The 23,332-nt window shown below is 43.2% G+C and overlaps 1 protein-coding gene across 1 annotated transcript; it reads left to right on the plus strand.

The window, feature by feature from the left end:
- The first annotated feature begins 5,712 nt into the window (after nt 1–5,712).
- On the plus strand, nt 5,713–23,332 carry Coq10b (coenzyme Q10B). The gene is made up of 5 exons (XM_013012122.1): nt 5,713–6,539; nt 13,007–13,156; nt 15,909–16,101; nt 19,482–19,583; nt 22,268–23,332. Exons 1-5 carry the CDS (start codon nt 6,424–6,426, stop codon nt 22,433–22,435), a joined length of 729 nt encoding a protein of 242 aa, XP_012867576.1. The 5' UTR covers nt 5,713–6,423; the 3' UTR covers nt 22,436–23,332.

The following is a 23,332-nucleotide window of genomic DNA, read 5'->3' on the forward strand; positions in this document are numbered from 1 at the left end:
TGAGACTCTTTTTTTTTTTGGTCGGTCATGGGGCCTGAACTCTGGGCCTGGGTGCTGTCCCTCAGCTCTTCAGCTCAAGACTAGCACTCTACCACTAGAGCCACAGTGCCACTTTCGGCCTTTTCTGCTTATGTGGTACTGAGGAATCGAACCCAGGGCCTCAGGCATGCACGGCAAGCACTCTACCACTGAGCCACCTTTCCAGCCCTCCAGTGAGACTTTTATCTCCAATTAACCATCAGAAAACCAAAAGTGGTGCTGTGGCTCAAGTGATAGAGCTCTAACTTTGAGCTGAAGTGCTCAAGGGCAGCACCCAGGCCCAGAGTTCAAGTTCTACAACTGACAAAAAAAAAGACATAAAAAGACAGTAAGGAAACAGTGTATTATACTTTTTTTTGGGGGGGGGTCCAGTCATGGGGCTTGAACTCTGGGCCTTGGCGCTGTCCCTCAGCTCTTCAGCTCAAGGCTAGCCCTCTACCACTTGAGCCACAGCACCACTTCCAGCTTTTTTCTTTTTGCTTATGTGGTGCTGAGGAATCGAACCCAGGGCCTCAGGCATGCAAGGCAAGCGCTCTACCACTGAGCCACTTTCCCAGCCCCCAGTGTATTATTCTTATAAGGAGGCATTAACTAGGTAAAAGAGGATGTTTATGGAGTTTCAGTGTTTATGGTGTTAACTAGGTAAAACATCATGGTGTTTATGGAAGATTCAGAAGCAAGTCTGTGAGACATGGAATAGTTAAAGAATTCTAGGCTTGAACTAAAGAGAGATGTCTCAGGTGAAGAAATAAAAATGGCAAAGAAACACATGAGGAAATGTTCATCATCCCTGGTGGTGAAGGAAATGCAAATAAAGACAACCCTGAGATACCACCTTACCCCAGTCAGAATGTCCCACATCCACAAATCAAATGCTGGAGGGAATGCAGAGAAAGAGGAACCCTATTACACTACTGGTGGGAATGTACACTTATATAACCACTTTGGAAAGCAGTCTGGAGAGTTCTCAGAAAGCTAAATATTGACCTCCTTTATGACCCAGTCATACCACTTCTAGGCATCTATCCTGAACAGCAGGAACCAGTATACAAGGACATATGCACCTCCATGTTTATTGCAGCACTGTTCACAATAGCTAGGATATGGAAACAACCCAGATGCCCAACCACAGATGAATGGATCCAAAAATTGTGGTATCTATACATAATGGAATATTATACAGCCATTAGAAATGACAAATTAAGGCATTTGCAGGGAAATGGATGGAGCTAGAAGAAATGTTGAGCGAGGTAAGCCAAGAGCAAAGAGACAAATGGTACATGGTCTCCCTGATAAGTGGATGTTAAATCCAAAATGTTAGGTGATATAACAAAATTAACAGGACTTAAGAAACAAAGAACTTCCACTTATCAGGTTGAACCACTACTAAATAACCCCATGCTGCTGATCACATGTATGGTGTATATGTGTACGCCGTTATATGTAATAGACTATGATAGACAATTTGTTCCAGGAAAGTTAGAATGAGTTTGTGACTTTAAATGAGCATCACTATCCCACAATACTGTGAAATTTGGGAAATTAATCACAATTAAAAAAAAACCCACCAGAAAAAAAAAAGAATTCTAGGCTTGAGGACTGGGAAGTGGTAGAGTGCTTGCCTCACATTCATGAAGCCCTAGGTTTAATTCCTCAGCACCACATAAGGAGAAAAGCCTTAAGTGGCGCTGTGGCTCAAGTGGTAGAGTGCTAGCCTTGAGCTGAAGAGCTGAGAGCATCCAGGCACAGAGTTCAAGCCCCATAACTGACAAAAAAAAAAGTTCTAGGATTGAGGCTCAGCACCAGTGGTTCACGCCTGTAATCCTAGCTATTCAAGAGGCTGAGATCTGAGGATCACAGTTCAAAGCCAGCCGGGGCAAGAAAGCCCATGAGACTCTTATCTCCAATTAACCACCAGAAAACTGGAAGTGGCACTGTGACTCAAGTGGTAGAGTGCTAGCCTTGAACTGAAGTGCTCAGGCCCATAGTTCAAGTCCCACCACATACAAAAAAAAAAAGAATTTTTAGGAGGCCAAGATCTGAAGATGGTGGTTCAAAACCAGCTCAGGCAGGAAAGTCTGAGTCTCTTATCTCCAATTACCCACCAGAAAACTGGAAGTGGAGCTGTGGCTCAAACTGGTAGAGTGCTAGCCTTTAGCAAAAAATGTTCAGGGACAGCACCCAGGCCCTGAGTTCAAGCCCCACAAAACTAACAAGAAAAAAAAAATTCTAGGAGCCAGGTGCAGGTGGCTCATGCCTGTAATTCTAGCTACTTAGGAGGCTGAGATTGGAGGATTGCAATTCAAAGCCAGTCCAGGCAGGAAAATGGACTTGGACTTTTCCTGCCCCAGCTGGCTTTGAACTGGGATCCTCTGATGTCAGCCTCCTGAGTAACTAGGATTACAGGCGTGAGCCACCAATACCTGGCAAGTCAATTAATCACCAGAAAACTGGAAGTGGTTCTGTAGCTCCAGTGGTAGAGCACTTGCCTTGAGCTGAAAAGCTCAGAGACAGCTCCAAGGCCCAGAGTTCAAGCCCTATGACTGACAAAAAAAAAGACAAAAAATGAATTCTAGGGGATAGGAGTTAGTACTATGGCTATTTAGGTACCATAGTAAAACTTCCTCACATTTCTAACTGCATTTCCTACCACTTTCTTCCTCTCAATTTCTTTCAAACTGTACCCTCTTCCTAATACACAGGCAGATTGTCCCTGCCTAGGGCCTTTGCATTTGTTGTTCTCTCCAAATACACATAGTTTATGTCCTCACTTCTTTGACTTTTATTCAGTATTATATCAGATGCCTATGTAAGCTACTTATATAAAATAATCCCCAACTAAACACCCCAGCAACTTGGAGCATGAAGCAAGCAAATCCCTTGAGCCCAGGAACTCAAAGCCAGCCTAAGGAACAGAAGAGACCCTGTTACAAAATAGCAGCCACCTTATACCTTTGTTGCCTTGCCCTGATTTAATTACTTGTTTAGAGATAAGTGTCACTAAGTAGCACACAGGGTGGTCTACAACTCAATCCTCCTCCTTCAGACTGTACAGTGTTGGAATTACAGGTAGGTACACTTATGACCTCAAAAGAATGAGACAGCCAGGCGCCGGTGGCTCATGCCTGTAATCCTAGCTACTAAGGAGGCTGAGATCTGAGGATCATGGTTCAAAGCCAGCCCGGGCAGAAAAGTCCATGAGACTCTTATCTCCAATTAACCACTAGAAAACCAGAAGTGGTGCTGTGGCTCAAGTGGTAGAGTGCTCGCCTTGATCTGAAGAGCTGAGGGACAGTGCCCAGGCCCAGAATTCAAGCCCCACGACCACAAAAAAAAAAAAAAAAAGTGAGACAATCCATCAAGGCATAGTTAAAGATAACAAATTTATTTACACTATTTACACCAGAAAGGGGGTCTGCAACTACCTTGTCCTGGGCTAGATACCCAGAACCAAGAGCAGCCTCAACCACTAAACCTCCAAGCCTCCAATGGGCAGCCCTAATCCCCCCGACCTTTATTAGTTGGTTTGCAAACCACTAGTCAGTCTTCAAACCTCTAACCACAGACCTTCAAAGCTCTGAACCTCCAAAGGGGAAGGCTTTTCCTTTTCTTCCCTTCCTCCTTCTCTGCAGGCCTCTCCACTCTCCACAGGTCTGCCCTGCTCTGCTCCGGGAGGTTTCTTTCCACGGGCCTCTCTAGAGCTATGTCCCAAATGGCCCCTCAAGGAGGCCCCAACTGACCTCTGGAGAAGGTCCCAAACGGCCCCTTGAGGAGGCCCCCTCTCTAGGAATCTTTTTTTTTTTTGGTCAGTTGTGGGGCTTGAACTCTGGGCCTGGGCGCTGTCCCTCAGCTCTTCAGCTCAAGGCTAGCGATCTACCACTTGAGCCACAGCGCCACTTCTGGCCTTTTCTGCTTATGTGGTGCTGAGGAATTGAACCAAGCCCTCTCTAGGAATCTTGCCCTGACACACACACACACACACACACACACACACACTCTCTCTAATGGTTTCCAACAGGACTCTCAGTCTTTCCCCTACTCCTACGCCTACTCCTCATCCTCAGAACGCAGCCTATAGACTGCAACACACACACACTCTCTCTCTCTCTCTAATGGTTTCCAACTGCCATTCATGCTTCTCCCCCAACTGCCCCCTGTTCAATCCCAAACAGCACACGCCCCGCCCCCTCTCGGCGGCACGCCCCGTGATGTCAGCCTCCTGATGCCCGCCCCCTCCTGTGGGCTGGGCCAAGGCCAAGCTGATTACCGCATCCCCACCCCTCCCCTCATTACAGTACCACTTTATTTATTATTCTCCTGCTTTTTTTGGGGGGGTGGGTTGGGTCCGGTCATGGGGCCTGAACTCTAGCCCTGGGCGCTGTCCCTCAGCTCTTCAGCTCAAGGCTAGCCCTCTACCACTTGAGCCACAGTGCCACTTCCTGCTTTTTTCTTTTTGCTTATGTGGTGCTGAGGAATCGAACCCAGGGCCTCAGGCATGCAAGGCAAACGCTCTACCACTGAGCCACCTTCCCAGCCCGTCCTGCTTTTTTTTTTATTCTCCAGTATATATAATTTTTATTCTCCAGTATATATAATTATCTGACAATTTATACTAATATAATAATTATTATTTGCCAGTTCTGGGGCTTGAACTCAGAAGCTGGGCACTGACCCTGAGGGTTTTTTTTGCTCAAGGCTAACACTCTACTCCTTGAGCCACAGCACCACTTCCGGCTTTTTCTGTTTATGTGTACTGAAGAATCGAACCCATGGCTTCATGTATGCTAGGCAAGCACTCTACCTCTAAGCCACATTCCCAGCTTTTTTGTATTATATATAATAATTGCATATTATTTACATACTAATACTATTAGATAATACATACTATATATAGTAATATTACATACTTTCCCCACTAGAGCATCAGCTCTATGACTGGACTTTTATTCACTTCTCCAGCACCTAGTAATGAAATAAGGAGACTGGAGCTTGGCATCTTAATAAAGTTAATAGACAATGTAGCCTTTCGGAGAACGCTAGAGGTTAACAGAGGACATTCTTTGGATTGCAAATATGTCATGAGTTGTAGGACTCCAGGAAAATCATGATTACCCTAGATAATTGGGGTCCTGATTGTCCCTTATTGTTCCCCTGGATAGTTTGCTCTGCCTGTGTATAATACTTTTGTTAAGGCTTAGTCTCTACCCCAACATGTGATTTTTGTCTTTAAAAGCTTGGTGCAAGGTCTGATCTGGGCAGCAGGTCTTTGGGACAGGACTCCACCATACAGTAGCCAGCCCTTTAATAGACTGCCGATTCGACCTCTCAAAATGTGCCTTCTTGGGCTGGGAAGGTGGATCAGTAGTAGAGTGCTTGCCTTGCATGCGTGAGGCTCTGGGTTCGATTCCTCAGCACCACATAAGCAGAAAAAGCCGGAAGTGGCACTGTGCCTCAAGTGGTAGAATGCTGAGCTGAAGAGCTGAGGGGCAGCGCCCAGAGTTCAGGCCCCACGATCAGCAAACAAAAAAGAAAGGGGGGGGTGCTTCTCTGTTTTCTCGCTGTAGAACAGTAGGTTTTCCCCCAAATATTTGGATCGATTAAAACTATACTAAACACCTAGTACTACTATCCTCACTTTTCAGTTACCTATGGCCTTTTGTATGTTAAATAAGGACCTGGGAATAAATGGGAAAGTAATGTGCACTCATTCCTGAAATGAGTGAACTAATGCATAGGTTGTCTTTTGTATGGAATAAGGGAAATTCATAAATTAACACTTCTTGCAGGGGGTACAGCTGTTAGATAACAGCCTTGCCTTACAGCCTGACCTCATGTTGCCCTAGCAACAACCCTTGGGTTAAGCACAGCAGGTATTTTAACAATCATTAACGAACAGGACCCTGCCAGTCTCCGCAGCCAGAATCGATAACAAATGTCCAGGTCGACACTCACGAGGCTAGACAGTTACATAATCAGATCAAGGTTTCCACGGGGAAAAGGGCGTGCCAGGGATTCTCAATCCGCCACGGCTCACTGGCAAACTCGAGGCTGTCGGCCAATCCGGAAAAAGAGTTCCTGCTCAGAAGGTGGGACAAACGGTCAACGTGTTACGTAAGTGCACGAGCGAGTGGCAGGAGCCAGGGGGTGTGTCCTGCAGGCTCTGTACGCCCTCTAATTGGCCGTCAGGAACACGAGGCGTTTTCCATAGGCTCCAAGGCGGTGGGAGCGTGCGTCGGTTTGACGCAATCAGGGAGGGGTCAAAGGGCGTGTCTGGCAGCTGTCCAGGCCCGCCTATTGGCTGGAAGACTCCGAAGCCGGCTAGCCGGGCCAGGCCTAGGGCGGCGCCGGGGGCCCGGTCCCGGAGGGACAACCGGCTTTGGGAAGATGAACATGGCAGCTCGAGCCGGTCAGAGGGCCCTGACAAAGGCAGTCTCGAGATGCCCGCCAAAGTCGGCGACAGCGGGGGGCGGCCCGGCGCCGGGATCTGCGCGGAAAGGAAGGTAATGAGCAACCGGGCACCGCTCGGCCCGGCTGGGTGGCGGGACCGGGGGGACCTGAGGCCGGGGAGCCGAGCCGAGCCCGAGCATTTACGCACCCGTGAAAAAAGGGTCCCGGCTTTGACCTTTGGGGACGCAGAGCCGGCGCGCATCGCGGGGCCGGAGCCCGGCCGACCGGTCGGTGCCGTCGGTCTGTGTTCGCGGCTCGCTGTCCTCGCGAGAGCTGGAGAATCGTCACCGGCTACGCTGCCTTGGGAACAGCTGATGGGGGGGACAGAAGGGGGGGGATCCCGGGACCAGTGGCTCACGCCTGTAATCCTAGCTACCCGGGAAGCTGAGACCTTAGGATCGCGGTTCAAAGCCAGCCCGGGCTGGAAAGCCCGTGAGACTCTGATCTCCAAGAAACCACTAGAAAACCGGAAGTGGCGCCGTGGCTCAAGCGAGCCTTGGGCTGAAGAGCTGAGGGACAGCGCCCAGGCCCAGAGTTCAAGCCCCACGACCGACCCCTCCACCCCCGCAAAAATCCAACTCATTACCAACATAAAACCTCAGCAGCCGGTGTCGGGGCTCCCTGGCTCTCCTCCCGAGAGCCTGCCGCGGGAAATAGTGCGGGTGCCACCGTGGAGGCTGCTCGGCGCTCTTCTGTAGCATCTGCCGGCGCGGGACCGGAGTGTGCTGCTGGCATCCGGCCACCTGCTGTTCCTGAGTGCAGGGGTCACACAGGCCTTGGCATTTTTTTTGGGTACAGTTCTTTCGCCCATTGGGTGTTTGCAAAACGTAGCCAATCAAGAACTGTATTTATTTTTCACTCCACTGTAATGTAGACGTTCTGTAACCTTGAATCCGGCTTTGCCTTCGCTTTTTCTTGCTAGCTTCCTTTTGGGGGAGAAAGGGTGGAGATAAAGGCAGAGACATGAATACTTTTCGTAGTTTCCTGTTATGAAAACAATTATAGTTGGGCGCTGGTGACTTACCTATAATCGTATGCTACTCGGAAGGCTGAAAAGGAGCGTAGTTTGAAGACAAAATGGGCAAGAAAGTCCCAGAAACTTATTTTCAATTAACCAAGGAAAAAACAGAGGCGGGGATGCGTCAAGAGGTAGAGGCCAGCCTTGAGCAAAAAAGCTTGAGGGACAGCGCCGACGTCCTGACTTAAAGCTCTAAAACACACACACACACGTAGCCGGTGTTTGCCTGTAATCCTAACAACTCAAGAGGCAGAGATCTGAGGTTCACGATTCAAAGCCAGCTGGGACAGGAAAGTCCGAAAGACAGTTATCTCCAATTAACCACCAGAAAATTGGAAGTGGAGCTGGTAGAGCGCTAGCCTTAATCGAAAAAGCTCAGGGACGATATCCAGGCCCTGAGTTCATGACCCACAACGATTACAAAAAATTTCAAATAGCTGGGTGCTGGTGTCTCATGTCTGTAATCCTAGCTTATCAGGAAGTTGAGATCTGAGGATCACAGTTGGAAGCCAAGAAATAAAGTATTGTAATAAATTATTTTTGAAGATTGAAATTACTATTTAAAATGGGTTCTTTTGTAAACAGTTAGTGTAAAGGAAGAAATCACATCTGGCGGAGCCCCAGGACATTTAAATTCAGTGAAGGATTTTAAAAGTATCAACAGTCCTCCACCTTCAAAGCCTCTCAGACATTAAGTGAAACTAAAATACAACTATCATTTACTCCTGTTTTAAGAAATAACCTCAAAAAGTAGTACCGCGGGCTGAGAAGGTGGCTCAGTGATAGAGAGAGCTTGCCTTGCATGCATAAGGCCCTGGGTTCGATTCCTCAGCACCACATAAACAGAAAAAGCCGGAAGTGGCACTGTGGCTCAAGCGGTAGAGCGCTAGCCTTGAGCTGAAGAGCTGAGGAACAGCGCCCAGGCCCAGAGTTCAGGCCCTATGACAAAAAAAAACCAAAACAAAACAAAAAACAAAAAAACAGTAGTACCAAGTCTATCAAGCTTTAGATATGCTTGTATTATGCTTATTAAAGTAGTCCCAGCTCCTCTGGAGGCTGAGGCAAGAGAATGGGGTAAGCCCGACAATTCTGGAAAGCCTGGGCAACATTGCGAGTCCTTGTCTCAAAACAAAAAAGCATGTTTGCAAATTAGTGTTAATATAGTTGCTAGCTGTTCTTATTTTAAAAAAATAAGTTTTTTTTAAATTGTGAAAATACTGTACAGAGGGGTTACAGTTACAAGAGCAAGGTAATGAGTACATTTCTTAACCAAGCATTGTTGCCTCCTCCTTTGTTTTTCCCCTACCATCCCTTCCCTCCCACCTTCTCAACTACACTCCTCCTCCTTCCCCCCACCCCACCCTCTGGCTGTTCTTATATATAATAAGTAATAAAGAGAGTTGTATTGGAACATTAGTGATTAAGTTCTCAATGTGCTCCAGTATTTTTCTCTGGTTTAATTGTATGGTTCCTTGTATTACACATAACCCTTCCCTCCCCTCTTTTATTTGTGCAGGTTCTGGGGCTTGAACTCAGGGTCTAGGTGCTTTTTTGTTGAATTTTGTTTTTTGTGTCGGTCATGGGGCTTGAACTCTGGGCTTGGACACTATCCCTCAGCTCTTCAGCTCAAGGCAAGTGCTCTATCACTGAAGCCACAGTGCCACTTCCAGTTTTCTGAGTGGTTTATTAGAGCTAAGAGTCTCAGGAGTTTCCTGCTCAGGCTGGCAAAAAAAAAAAAAAAAAAGATTCAGCAAAAGTGTGATCCTCAGATCTCAGCCTCCTGAGCCACCAATGCCCAGCAGTTTGCTGTGTTTTCGTTTGTTTGTTTTTTTCCCCCTTTTTTAGCTCAAGGTTAGGGCTCTACCACTTGAACCACAGCTCCATTGACAGCTTTTTGCTGTTTAATGGGAGATACAGTCTCAAGGACTTTCCCATCAGAGCTATCTTTGAACCGTGATTTGAGCCTCTGAGTAGCTAGGATTGTAGGTGTAAGCCATCAGCTTAAACCCATTTTTGATGCTGGGATCCAACCCAGGACTTTGCACATTTACCAATGAACTGCCCCTTAGCCCTTATTATTGATATTGTAAAAAATCAATGTCCTGTCCAGGGTCCTACAACCAGAGAATGCACTGAGATGGGAATATCTGTTAGATTGCTTCTTCAAACACATATTACTTTTTTTTTCTTTTTTGTTGGTTGTGGGGCTTGAACTCTGGGCCTGGGTGCTGTCCCTCAGCTCTTAGCTCAAAGCTAGTGCTCTACCACTTGAGCCACAGCATTACTTCCAGTTTTCTGAGTTGTTTATTGGAGATAAGAGTCTCACGGTCTTTCCTGCCCAAGCTGGCTTTGAACCACTATCCTCAGATCTCAGCCTCCTGAGTAGCAAAGATTACAAGTGTGAGCCACCAGTGCCCAGCCTAAAGAATGTTTTAGAGGAGTGGTGGATGATCAGTCACTTTATATACCAAATTCACTTTTTCTTCTCTCTTCCTTGGGCTTTGGCTCTGTTGCCAGAATCTGTCTACCAGATTCCCAATTAGCTCAGGTACATGCCATCTGCCCAACTCAAATTTAGTTGTTATAATCAATCTAGCCAACGGAGGTCCTGGTTTTATTTTGTATGTGATCTCTCTCTCTCTCTTTCTCTTTCTCTCTCTTACCCCCCCACCCTCCATCTGTCATGGGACTTGAATTCAGGGCCTGGGTGCTGTCCCTGAGCTTTTTTGCTCAAAGCTAGTTTCTCTACTGCTTTGAGCCACAGTTCTTTTTTTTTTTTTTTGGGGTCCAGTCATGGGGCCTGAACTCTGGGCCTGAGCACTGTCCCTCAGCTCTTCAGCTCAAAGCTAGCGCTCTACCACTTGAGTCACAGTGCCACTTCCGGCTTTTTTCTTTTTGCGTATGTGGTGCTGAGGAATCGAACCCAGGGCCTCAAGCATGCAAGGCAAGCGCTCTACCACTGAGCCACCTTCCCAGCCCCTTGAGCCACAGTTCTACTTCTGCTTTTCTGGTGGTTAATTGGAGATAAGAGTGTCACAGTCTTTCCTGCCTGGTCTGGCTTTGAATAGTGATCCTCAGATCCCAGCCTCTTAAGTAGCTAGGATTACAGACATAAGCCATCAGCTCACTTTTGATGAATCTTTTTTTTTTTTGCCAGTCTTAGAGTTTGAACTCAGGGCCTGGGCACTGTCTCTGAGCTTCTTTTGCTCAAGGCTAGTGCTCTACCACTTCAGCCAAACTCCATTTTTGGCTTTTTCTGTTTATGTGGTACTAAGGGATCAAACCTAGGGCTTCATGCATCCTAGGTAAGCACTCTACCACTAAGCCACATTCCCAGTCTAAAATACAGTAGCAGAAGAGTGCTCTTTTTTTTTTTTTGCTAGTTCTGGGGCTTGAACTCGGGGCCTGGGCGCTAACCCTGAGTCTCTTTGTGCTCAGAGAGAGAACTCTACCACTTGAGCCACAGAGCCAATTCAACTAGAATGTAATCTGCCTAAAACTCATGTTTTTGATAAACCTTCAACTAGATTGTAATCTGAAGGCTCATATTTATTCTGTTCACCATTATATCCTCAGTGACTAACTGTCTAACACAGAATTGGAACTCAGAGAGTAAATTAACTAATGAATAAATATAGTACATAAAAAATTGATTCATGCCCAAGCCCAGAGTTCAAGTTCTACTGCCCCCCCCCAAATTGATTCATTCGGGCTGGGAAGGTGGCTCAGTGGTACTTGCCTTGCATGCATGAGGCCCCAAGCCCAGGCCCAGAGTTCAGGCCCCACGACTGGATCTAAAAAAAAGAAAAAGAAGTCAGCTTTTTGGGAAGAGGACCTTTTGTGTCAGAATCTTCTAACCTAACTGCAAAGTTTTTTTTTTTTTTTTTTGTGTGTGTGTGTTTTGTTTTTTTGTTTTTGGCTAGTCCTGGGGCTTGAACTCTGGGCTTGAATGCTGTCCCTGAGCTTCTTTTGCTCAAAGCTAGTGTTCTACCACTTGAGCCACAGCGCCACTTCCAGCTTTTTCTGTAATTCATTGGAGATAAGAGTCTCATGGAGTGATTTTTTTGTTTGTTTGTTTCTTTGTATGTTCCTCCCCCAAGGTATAACCCATTTTCACTGAATTTGATTTGGGTGCCCTACATCTTGTATATACACTTCTCTAATTTGGGGAGGGGAAGGGAAAAACAAAATGCTTAAATAGGGATACAGGTTGACCTATGGTAACAATGAGATGCACAAGACACTATGTTGAAAAACGAACTTTACAATTTAGGTGTATGGGGTGGGGGGGGGAGTGTAGTTGTGGAGGTGGGAGGGAAGGGAGGGTAGGGGAAAAACAAAGGAGGAAGTAACAATGCTTGATAGGAAATGTACTCATTACCTTGCTTGTGTAACTATAACCCTTCTGTACAGTATTTTTACAATAAAAAATGTATTTTTAAAAAAAGTCTCATGGACTTTCCTGCCTGGGCTGGCTTCAAACCCAGATCCTCAGATCTCAGGCTCCTGAGTAGCTAGGATTACAGGCATGAGCCATCAGCGCCTGGCAAGCTTCTTTATGATGCTTAATAAGTTTGTTGTTGTTGTTTTTTGCCAGTCCTGGGGCTTGAACTGAGGGCCTGAGCACTGTCTCTGAGCTTTTTGTTGTTGTTGTTGGTCGTGGGGCTTAAACTATGGGCCTGGGCACTGTCCCTGTCTTCTTCAGCTCAAGGCTAGCACTGTGCCACTTGAGCCACAGCACCATTTCTGGTTTTCTGGTGTTTAATTGGAGAAAAGAGCCTTATGGACTCTGAGATCCTCAGATCTCAGCTTTCTGAGTAGCTAGGATTACAGGTATGAGCCACTGGCCCCCGGCCCCTTTCAATACTCTTTTTTTTTTTTTGGTCAGTTGTGGGGCTTGAACTCTGGGTTTGGGCGCTGTCTCTCAGCTCTCCAGCTCAAGGCTAGTGCTCTATGGCTTAAGCCACAGTGCCACTTGTGGTTTTCTAGTGGTTTATTGGAGATAAGAGTCTCAAGGACTTTCTTACCCAGGCTGGTTTTGAACTATGATCCTCAGATCTTAGCCTCCTGAGTAGCTAGGATTACAGGTGTGAGCCACCGGAGCCCCGCGACACTTTTAAGTACAAACACTTCTAAAATGTAATAGTTTTACCAGTGTTTGCTAATTATATTACTTAGTATATAAGTACATATATGTATATATGTATGTGTATGTATATATTTCTATATATGACATATATGTATATATAAGGAATTGATAATAAAATATTGTGTGTATGTCTTTTTTGGTGATACTCTAGTTTGAATTAGGAGCTCAAACTTGTTAGGTAAGTATTCTCCCATTAAGGCCATACTCTAGCCTTAAGATATGATAGTGTTTTTTTTTTTAACTTGTTGGTTAATTTATTTTTACTAGCTAAGATAGTTTTCTGTAATTTCTATAGTTTGAATGTCATCTTAATCTTCACTGTTACTCTAAATCCAGTCATTTTTGTCTTTTAGATATTTAGCTTCCTGTGGTATACTGATGAACAGAACTCTTCCAGTACATACATCCATTTTGCCCAAAGACATATGTGCAAGAACTTTCTTCAAAATTACTGCACCATTAATAAACAAAAGAAAAGAATACTCAGAAAGAAGAATTATAGGGTTTGTATATACTAATAGTTCTAAAAGCTTATTCATAATTTTCTTTAGAGTACTGTGCCTTTCTCTTGAATTGTCTTCCAGACTAAACTCTGCTTTTTCTCTGTTGGCCTTTCCTTACTGTTTCATAAATACTTATTGAATGAATGCAATTATATGGTAACTGTATAGAATGGGTTTTTAATCTTGACATATATGTATATTTATGATTTACATTTTTGTTCAGTGTTCTTTTTGTGGTTGTAAATCAGTTAATTAAAACATACATGAGTTTGGTAGCTCACACCTGTAATCCTAGCTACTCAAGAGGCTGATATCTAAGAATTGCAGTTCTTAGTTTCTGGGTAAGAAACCCCGAAGACTCATCTTCAATTAACCACCAGAAAACTGGAAGTGGAGCTGTGGCTCAAAGTGGTAGAACAGTAGCCTTGAGCAAAAAAGCTCAGGGACAACCCCAGGCCATGAATTCAAGACTCATGGCTGACCAAAAAAAAAAAAAAAATCCTTGGTGTGCATGTGTGTATGTATGTCATATATGCACAAGTATATATATGTGAAGGTTCAAATAATCATATTCCAAAAATGCCCATTTGGAATTTAGGTTGTGATTATTGAAATTACTATATAATTATATGATGAATCATATTCTAAAAGCATTGAGTCTTTGGAACCAAAAATAACATCTGACTCTCATTAAATGTATGTCCATAGAATTTTATTGTGTTTTTGTTGACTTAAACCCTAAATTGTTGTTGAATTTATTTCTAGGTTTATTGCCTTTCTGTGCTATCATTTTCTAGCTAGCTCTTGTTAGTATAAGAGAGGTGTTGATTTTTTGTTTATTTCATGGTAGGCCATTTTACTAAATTATTGATTCTTTGGAGTATTAATTCACATTACCCCATATTACCTGGCAGTCAGTAAATTTGACTCATTCTCTCAGCATGTGTGCTCTGATCATAAACATCTTTCTTTTTTCCTCTTTGGTGGTGCTGGGTTTTGGTTGTACCTAGTAGGCTGATAACCTTCCACTTGAGCCACACCTCCAGCCCTGCCCTGCCCTGTTGGAGATGGAGTTTAGCTAACTCTTTTACCCAGGCTGACCTCAAGTTCTAAGCCTCTAATCTTAGCCATCTGAGTAGCAGGTGTGCAGTTTATGAAACAGTGCCTTGTGTTAGGTGGTTTTGCTTGTGCCTGGGGTCAGCTTTATCCTGCCATATTCCTACCTATGCCTCTCACATACCTGAGATTATAGTACTATTCCCATTTGTTTGTTGATACTAAATTTTGGATGGCTTCCAACCTTAAATTTTCCCAGTAGCTAGGATTACAGGGTTGAACCTCTATATCTGGTATGTTAAACCTTTATTAATATCTATTTGCTGACAGACATTTCCATTCTTTCCTACTCTAACCATCAATATTGAAGTGAATGTCTTTTGTACTCTGTGGCAGTATTTTTGAGTAATAAATCACCAAAACTAAAATTTTGGCTTCAAGTAGAAATTTTTAAAATCAATCTAACCCTTAAAAAAAATGTTATTATAGGGGCTGGGAAGGTGGTTTAGTGGTAGATTGTTTGCCTTGTATGCATGAGGCCCTGGGTTCCATTCCTCAGCATCATATAAGCAGAAAAAGCCGGAAGTGGCGCTGTGGCTCAAGTGGTAGAGCGCTAGCCTTGAGCTGAAGAGCTGCGGGACAGTGCCCAGGCCCAGAGTTCAGGCCCCACAACCAACAAAAATAAATAAATAAATAAATAATGTTATTATAAAGGTGATGTACAGGGATGGGAATGTGGCTTAGCGATAGAGTGCTTGCCAAGGATGGTGAAACCCTGGGACTGATTCCTCAGTACCACTTAAATAGAAAAAGCTAGAAGTGGTGCTGTGGCCCAAGTGGTGGAGTGCTAGCTTTGAGCAAAAAGAAGCTCAGGGACAGTGTCCAGGCCTTGAGTTCAAGCCCCAGGACTGGCAAAAAAAAAAAAAAAAAGTGATGTTTTTGCTGGTACTGAGGGGGCTTGAACTCAGGTACTCATGCTCTTGCTCAGCTTTTCTTGCTCAGAGCTGACATTCTATCGCTTGAGACATCCCTCCAGCCTAGCCTTTTCTGATTAATTGGATCTGGACCCACACTTTTCTGTCTGGACTGGCTTTGACCCCAATCTAACAGGTCTTAGCCTCTTGAGTGGATAGTAATATAGGCATGAGCTACCAGTGTTTTATTTTGTTTTGTGGTAAGTCTTGTTATATTAACTATACTGGTCTCTTAATTTGTAGGCTAAAATGATCCTCCTGCTTCAGCCTCTGAACAAATGGATTCAAAGCATGTGCTACCACAGAGTCCTTTTCCATTTTCTAAGTTTTCCATATTAACTCTCAATTTTTATTTTTTTGAGACAGGATATTGCTATGTAACCCAGTTTATATAGAAATATCTGTTTTCTTGCCTTTACCTCCCCAGTAATGGGGTTATAAGTGTGTCCTCTCACACCAAGGTAAACTCTCACTTTTTAAAAATCAACAAGTAATTAAAAAAATTTAAAACCACATCTGCAAGTCAAGTTCAACCCATGAGTTTCCAAATTCTGATCTCTGCAATATATGTTTCTAATTTAGAGTTCTTCGTTGCTTTGAAGTTTATTTAGATGTGATTCCGTATGCCTATTAAATGATTTATGAATATTATATTTGTATCCAATTACTTATCTCAGAACTAGCTGTTAAAACTACTTCTCTCTCTCTCTCCCCTTTCAAAGGTATTCAATGCAGGAAATGTATGATGTAGTATCAGGAATGGAGGATTATAAGCATTTTGTTCCTTGGTGCAAAAAATCAGATATTATATCAAAGAGATCTGGATATTGTAAAACGCAGTTAGAAATTGGGTTTCCTCCGGTGTTGGAACGATATACATCTATAGTGACCTTGGTGAAACCACATTTGGTAAAGGTAAGAGTTTTTGTTCTTAAATATTCCCCAAATCATATCAAATAATGTGTAAAAACTGAAAAAGATGTCTCTAGTAATAGGAGGCTGGGCACTGGTGACTCACAACCCTGTAATCCTAGTCAGGATTTGACTGAGATCTGAGTATTGAGGTCTGAAGAGAGCTGGGACATAAAAGCCTTTGAGATTTATTTGGAAGTGGAGGCATGGCTTAAGTAGTCAAGTGCAAGGCTTAAGCAAAATAAGCCAAGCAAGAGCATGAAGCTCTTGAATTCAAGCCCCATTATTAATGCGTGCACACACACGCATTTTACACATAGAAAAGGAAAGCAAAATTCCATGGACTAATACTCAATATTTTTGAATTCCTATTTTATGGTGATAGGAACTTTTTTTAAAGTAACAATACTGGGGTTTGGACTCAGAGCCTTGTGTTTGCTTTATTGCCACTCTACCATTTGACCCAGGCTTCCAGCTCTACTATTTTTGTCAGTTGTGGGGCTTGAACTCTGGGCCTGGGCACTGTCCCTCAGCTCTTCAGTGCAAGACTAATGTTCTACCACTTGAGCCACAGCACCACTTCCAGTTTTTGAATGGTTAATTGGAGATGAGAGTTTCACAGTGATTTTTCTCTCCAGGCTAGCTTGGAACTGATCCTCAAATCTCAGTCCCTTGAATAGCTAGGATTACAGGTGTGAGCTATCGGCATCTGGACTTGATTAATATTCTTATTGTAACTCACACCTGTAATACTAGTTACTCAAGAGGCTGAAATCTGAGCATAAAAGTTTGAAGCCAGCCCAAGCAGGAAAGCCCTTGAAAAAAAAAATTCCTTCTTCTCAATAGCTAAGCATACTATGACTGCATTTAGCTGTTAATGTTTTTGTTTTTATAAATCTATAAAGAGCATTCTGATATAAATGTCTTTTAATTTGTTGTCCTTGACTTTTGTAATAATGGTTAGACTATGTTATTGACTGATAATGGATTCAAGAGGGCTTAGATGAAGAGACGACTTTAAGAAACAAACTGCAAATAGATTTTCTGTTCGAGTATGTGGAGAGATACAGACTTTTGTCAGAGAATTGGACCCTGTGTTCTATGATTAGGAAGAGTATAACTAAGCAAAAATGACTCCTTTAATTGGACGAAACTATACAAGGACTTGTTTGGGGAATACAGATCAGTAGTGTCAGTAGCCTTACAGGAAAGATATTATTAACTTTTTTTGGGGGGGGGGTGGTTGTGGGGCTTGAACTCCGGGCCTTGGGAGCTGTCCCTCAGCTCTTCAGCTCAAGGCTAGTGATCTACCACTGGAGACACAGCACCACTCCGGTTTTCTGAGTGGTTTATTGGAGATGAGTTTTAGGGAAAGCCAAGTAGCCGATGGCTCACACCTGTAATCCTAGCTACTCAGGAGGCTGAAATCTGAGGATCACAGTTCAAAGCCAGCCCAGGCAGGAAAGTCTGTGAGACTTTTTTTTTTTTGGGGGGGGGGTAGGGTCTGGTCATGGGGCCTGAACTCGGCCTGGGCACTGTCCCTCAGCTCTTCAGCTCAAGGCTAGCGCTCTTACCACTTGAGCCACAGCGCCTAGCACTCTACCACTTGAGCCACAGCGCCACTTTCAGCTTTTTTCTTTTTTCTTATGTGGTGCTGAGGAATCAAACCCAGAGCCTCATGCATGCAAGGCAAGCGCTCTACCACTGAGCCACCTTCCCAGCCAATGTAAGACTCTTATCTCCAATAAAACCACTGGAAAACCGGAAGTGGTGCTATGGCTCAAGTGGTAGAGTGCTCACCTTGAGCTGAAGAGCTGAGGGACAGTGCCCAAGCCCAGAGTTCAAGCCCCACGACCAACAACAACAACAACAAAAAAGAGTCTCACGGACTTTCCTGCCCGGGCTGGCTTTGAACTGTGATCCTCAGATCTCAGTCTCCTGAGTAGCTAGGATTACAGGTGTTAGCTACCAGGGCCCGGCTATTATAAAATCTTAAGGGGAATAAAATCAAAGAGAAAAAGAATAGGCTTGATTGTTTGTTGGCCTCAGGATATACCTTGAGAACTAAAAATGCGGGGCTGGGAAGGTGGCTCAGTGGTAGAGTGCTTGCCTTGCATGCATGAGGCCCTGGGTTCGATTCCTCAGCACCACATAAGCAAAAAGAAAAAAGCCAGAAGTGGTGCTGTGGCTCAAGTGGTAGAGCGCTAGCCTTGAGCTGAAGAGCTGAGGGACAGTGCCCAGGCCCAGAGTTCAGGCCCCACTACTGGACCCAAAAAAAACCAAAACTGAACTCGAAGTTGTAGCCTTCAGTCAGTTATTTTAATGTTGTGCTGCAGAGGAGAAGTGATAATGTACTCTTAAGGTGGGTTATTGTAGTAGTGTGATAATGCCTACTTAACATCCAAGAGGCCTAGGTAATGAAGCTGAATTTCAGCCAAGGTCATAACCACTTATAACAATGTACTAGCTAGCATATCGTCACCATTTTTGACATTGCACATGGCAGTCTTTTCATGAGTCACAGTCAGTATCTTTTTTAATGGTATGCAGTGGGAACTATCAAGAGTCACAAAAGCCCTGTTTCAGGTTATGCAAATACATATAAATTAGACATGTCCTGAAGCCATTTAGAAAGAAAGGAGTCAGGGCCAAGGATATGAAAGAAACTGGGTAGAGGAATTGGGAATGAAGAGTGAAAGCAAGACTATTGGTAGTAGGAGAGAATTTAGAAATTGCCCTAGGGATCTATAGCAGAAAACTTATAAGCATTTCAGCTATCATTTCATATTGATAGTATAAAGAAGATAATATTTTGCAGCTCAAGGAATATGATACAGGAGTTTAACTTGTGTCAGAAATAAGATTCCATAAAAATCACTCCTTGTTGTGCTATTAGAGGAGAGAAATCTAAGTAACGAGTGGGTGGTAGCATGGAAAAGAATACTGACAGCCTTTAGGGATTCCAGAAGAAAAAAAAATGACTCATTTTAGTAAGAAATTGCTTCCTAATACCAAGCTATTAAATATCATCATCTCTTGACCTATGAAAGTAATAATCACTTTTTGGAAAAATAATTCTGTCATGGAAGATTCTTGCTAATAATAAAGATTTTTTGTTTTTTGTTTTTTTGGGTCCGGTCATGGGGCCTGAACTCTGGGCCTGGGCGCTGTCCCTCAGCTCTTCAGCTCAAGGCTAGCGCTCTACCACTTGAGCCACAGTGCCACTTCCGGCTTTTTTCTTTTTTCTTATGTGGTGCTGAGGAATCGAACCCAGGGCCTCAGGCATGCAAGGAAAGCACTCTACCACTGGGCCACCTTCCCAGCCCCTATAATAAAGATATTTAACTGTAGTTTTTAATTTTTAATTTATTTTTAATTTCTAGGCATCCTGTACTGATGGGAAACTTTTCAATCATTTAGAGACTATTTGGCGCTTTAGCCCAGGAATTCCTGGCTACCCAAGAACTTGTACCCTGGATTTTTCAGTAAGTCTTTCATGAAGTATTTGATTTGTTTCACATCTAAAGAGAAATTATTAAGAAGCAATAATTCTTTTATTGGTTTGAACTCATGGCTTCATATTGGCTAGGAAGATACTCAACCACATGAGCTGCAATCATTGCTGTATTTTACTTCTTTGAGATTGGGTCCTGCTATGAAGTAATGTTGGTTAGTGTTACCCTGTAACCAAAGTTGACCTCAGAGCTAGGATTACAGGTATGCACCACCATGCCTGGCTTATCCATTTTTTTAGAACCAGATGCCATGATTATCTGATATGTATAGAAAGTGCTAAAACATGATTTAAGAAATTTTATTTTTATTTTTTTGTTGGTCATGGGGCTTGAACTCACAGTCTGGGCACTGTCCCTAAGCTCTTTTGCTCAAGGATAGTGTTCTACCACTTTGAGCCACAGCACCACTTCAGGTTTTCTGGTGGTTAATTGGAGATAACAGTCTCACAGATTTTCCTGCCTGGGCTGGCTTTGAACCACAATCCTCAGATCTCAGCCTCCTGAGTAGCTAGGATTAGAGGAATGAGCCACCAGTGCCCAGCATGATTTTTTTTTTTTTTTTGCCAGTCTTGGAGCTTGAACTTAAGGCTTGAGCACCGTCTCTAGGTTTCTTTTTTTGCTCAAGGCTAGCAGTCTATCACTTGAATCACAGCACCACTTCCAGCTTTTTCTGTGGTACTGAGAAATCAAACCCAGGGATTTTATGTATACAAGCATGCTACCACTAAGCTACATACCCAGCCCCAATATTTTTTTTAATCTAAAATTTCTTATTATAGAATACTTTTTTTTTACATTAATGCTAATGATTTTTTCCATTCTATTTCCTACAACATCAAATGTTATTCCTTCTCCTTTACTACTTTTTCTAAGTCCATAGATTTTAATTACTATATTAACTCTTATCCCATCCATAATCTGGACTGGGAATGTAGATTCAGCAGTAGATACTTGTCTAGCATGCATGAGGCCCTGGGTTGGTCCTCACCAGTACCAAAAATAAAATATATGCCATAATTTAGCTACCAGCTTAATATTACTTACAAACATTTAAGGCTAAGGTTGTATTTCAAGATGTAAAGAGCGGCCTGGGAAGGTGGCTCAGTGGTAGAGTGCTTGCTTTGCATGCATGAGGCCCTGGGTTCGATTCCTCAGCACCACATAAGCAGAAAAAGCTGGAAGTGGTGGTGTGGCTCAAGCGGCAGAGAACTAGCCTTGAGCTGAAGAGCTGAGGGACAGTGCCCAGGCCCAGAGTTAAAGCCCCATGACCGACCAAAAAAAAAAAAAAGATGTAAAGAGCCTGCTTAATTTGTGTGAGGCCCTGAGTTCAGTCCTAAATACAAAATAAAGCCAGTACAGTTAGTACAAAACAAAATAATGCCTCTAGGAGGTGGTGACTCATGCCTGTAATCCTAGCTATTCAAGGAGGATGAAGTCTGAGAATTGAGGTGTGAAAGCAATCCTGACAAAGTCAAGAGACTCTTACCTCCTGTTCACTATCAAAAAAAAAATCGGAGGGCTTTGAATGTGGCTTAGTGGTAGAGTGCTTGCCTAGCATACATGAAGCCCTGGGTTCCATTCTTTAGTACCCCATAAACAGAAACAAATGGAAGTGGCTCTGTGGCTCAGGTGGTAGAGCACTAGACTTGAGCAAAGGAAGCTCAGGGACAGTGCCCAGACCCTTAGTTGAAGCACCACAACCAGCCAAAAAAACAAACAAAAAAGCTGGTATAGAGGTATGGATTTAATGGTAGAGGGCAGGTTTTGAATAGAAAAACTAAGTCAGATTTTTGCCTTGAATTCAAGCTCCAGTACCTGCACCACAAAAGAAAAAAAGTTTGGCATGGTTGCTAACTCCTTAAATCTCAACTTCTCAGGAGGTGGAGATTGGGAGGATCAAAATTCCAGACCACCTTGAGGAAAACATGACCCAATCTGAAAAGTACAGTATTACACATGGCTCATGTGGTGAAGAGAATCTCTGCCTAGCAAGCAGTAGCCATAAACTTAGCTACTCAGAAGGCTGAGATCTGAGGATCACAGTTCAAAGCCAGCCCATGCAGGAAAGTCTGTGAGACTTTTTTTTCCTGAGACTCTTATTATCTCCAATTAACCACCAGAAAAGCAGAAGTGACTCAAGCAGGAGAGTGCTCTCCTTGAGCTGAAGAGCACAGGGACAGCACCCAAGCCCAGAGTTCGTCCCATGACTGACCCCCCCCCCAAAAAAAAAAGAGTTAACCACCTACCCTGTTGCTATGTGGGATGAGGCACACTTACGCACTTATAGGCAACCTCATCTACCTCAACTTCTCTTAGGAGCAACAGCTATGAAAGTAGTCTTTTCCGTTCTTATTTTCCTTTGGAGGGTAGGATGGATCTAAAAGGGAAGAAACAAGTGATAAATGTGTTTTTTAGCGAAGTTTTTCTTCTCCAGACTCCATAGAGGCAGACTCTGCCGTGAAATGAGGTGACTACAGCCCAGTGTGTGTGAGCTTTTGTGCTGAGGTAAAGAATATTCCCTTCTGGTGGGTCCTGAAATCTCAGCTGTAGCCACACACTTCTTCCTTAGGTTCCTGAATCACAGTGTTAATGTTGTCCTGAATGAAAATCTAGCAAAAGAAAAGTCTTTTCCAATTTTTAATACTTTCTTACAGATTTCTTTTGAATTCCGCTCACTTCTACACTCTCAGCTTGCCACATTGTTTTTTGATGAAGTTGTCAAACAAATGGTAGCCGCCTTTGAAAGAAGAGCATGTAAGCTGTATGGTCCAGAAACAAACATACCTCGGGAATTAATGTTTCACGAAGTTCATCATACATAAAGGGAAAAAAGAACCAACGTCACCTACTATTCACTTTGTTAACTTTTAGGAAGAGCTTTCATGATTTGTTTTCAGAAGTCAGAAAACATTTTTAAAGCCAGCTGTGACTATAAACCTGCTCCATTGAAAATTTGTACATAGAACATGGACTCTCTTGAACATACAATTATTTCTTCAATCAAGTGCAATTCAAACTAATGTGTACATTCACAGGTTCTACATTTATAATAGAATGTCATCACTATTGCTAGAACACTGACGTCACTCTTCTGAGCAGAAACTGAGGCTAAATTTAAACCTTATAGGTATTACCTTACATGAGATAGAGGTACTCATACAATATATGTTATGTTCATCATATCATGTTTTAAGTTATTAAATTCAGAGTATTTGTAACTTATTTTTGTGGGGCCTGTCATATGGCTTAGAATACTTAAGAAGTCTTCATATATTTAAAGTTAAAACTTTGATTTAACTGTTCATGAAGGTTCATTGATATTTTTGTTTTCTTAAATTGTTCTTTAGTACTAGCAGTAGAAGGAATAGTTTTAGTAGTTACTGTAGTGCTATAGTGAAGTTAGTTTCTAGATAGTGTTTTGTTGTTGTGGGTCTTTTCTTGTGTGTTTGGTTTGGTTTTTGTGTCTGGTCCAGAGCTAAGTTATTTTCCCAAGAGTTCACAACATTCTCCTAGGTACTTGGGCTTCACTTTCAATAATGTTAATCATGTGTCAAGTTTTGTTTACCACAGAAGCTTTATTAGGTCTCGAACATTATGCCCTCCCTATTTTCTATTTATTGTATATACTCACTTTCAGTAAGTTCTACACTTTTTTTTAAATCAATGTAGACTGAAGTACTAGCTTAATAAAGTTAATTTGTTTATTTTTTGTATAGTTA

The sequence above is a fragment of the Dipodomys ordii genome, unplaced genomic scaffold, assembly GCF_000151885.1.
Source record: "Dipodomys ordii isolate 6190 unplaced genomic scaffold, Dord_2.0 Scaffold1, whole genome shotgun sequence".
Taxonomy (NCBI): domain Eukaryota; kingdom Metazoa; phylum Chordata; class Mammalia; order Rodentia; family Heteromyidae; genus Dipodomys; species Dipodomys ordii.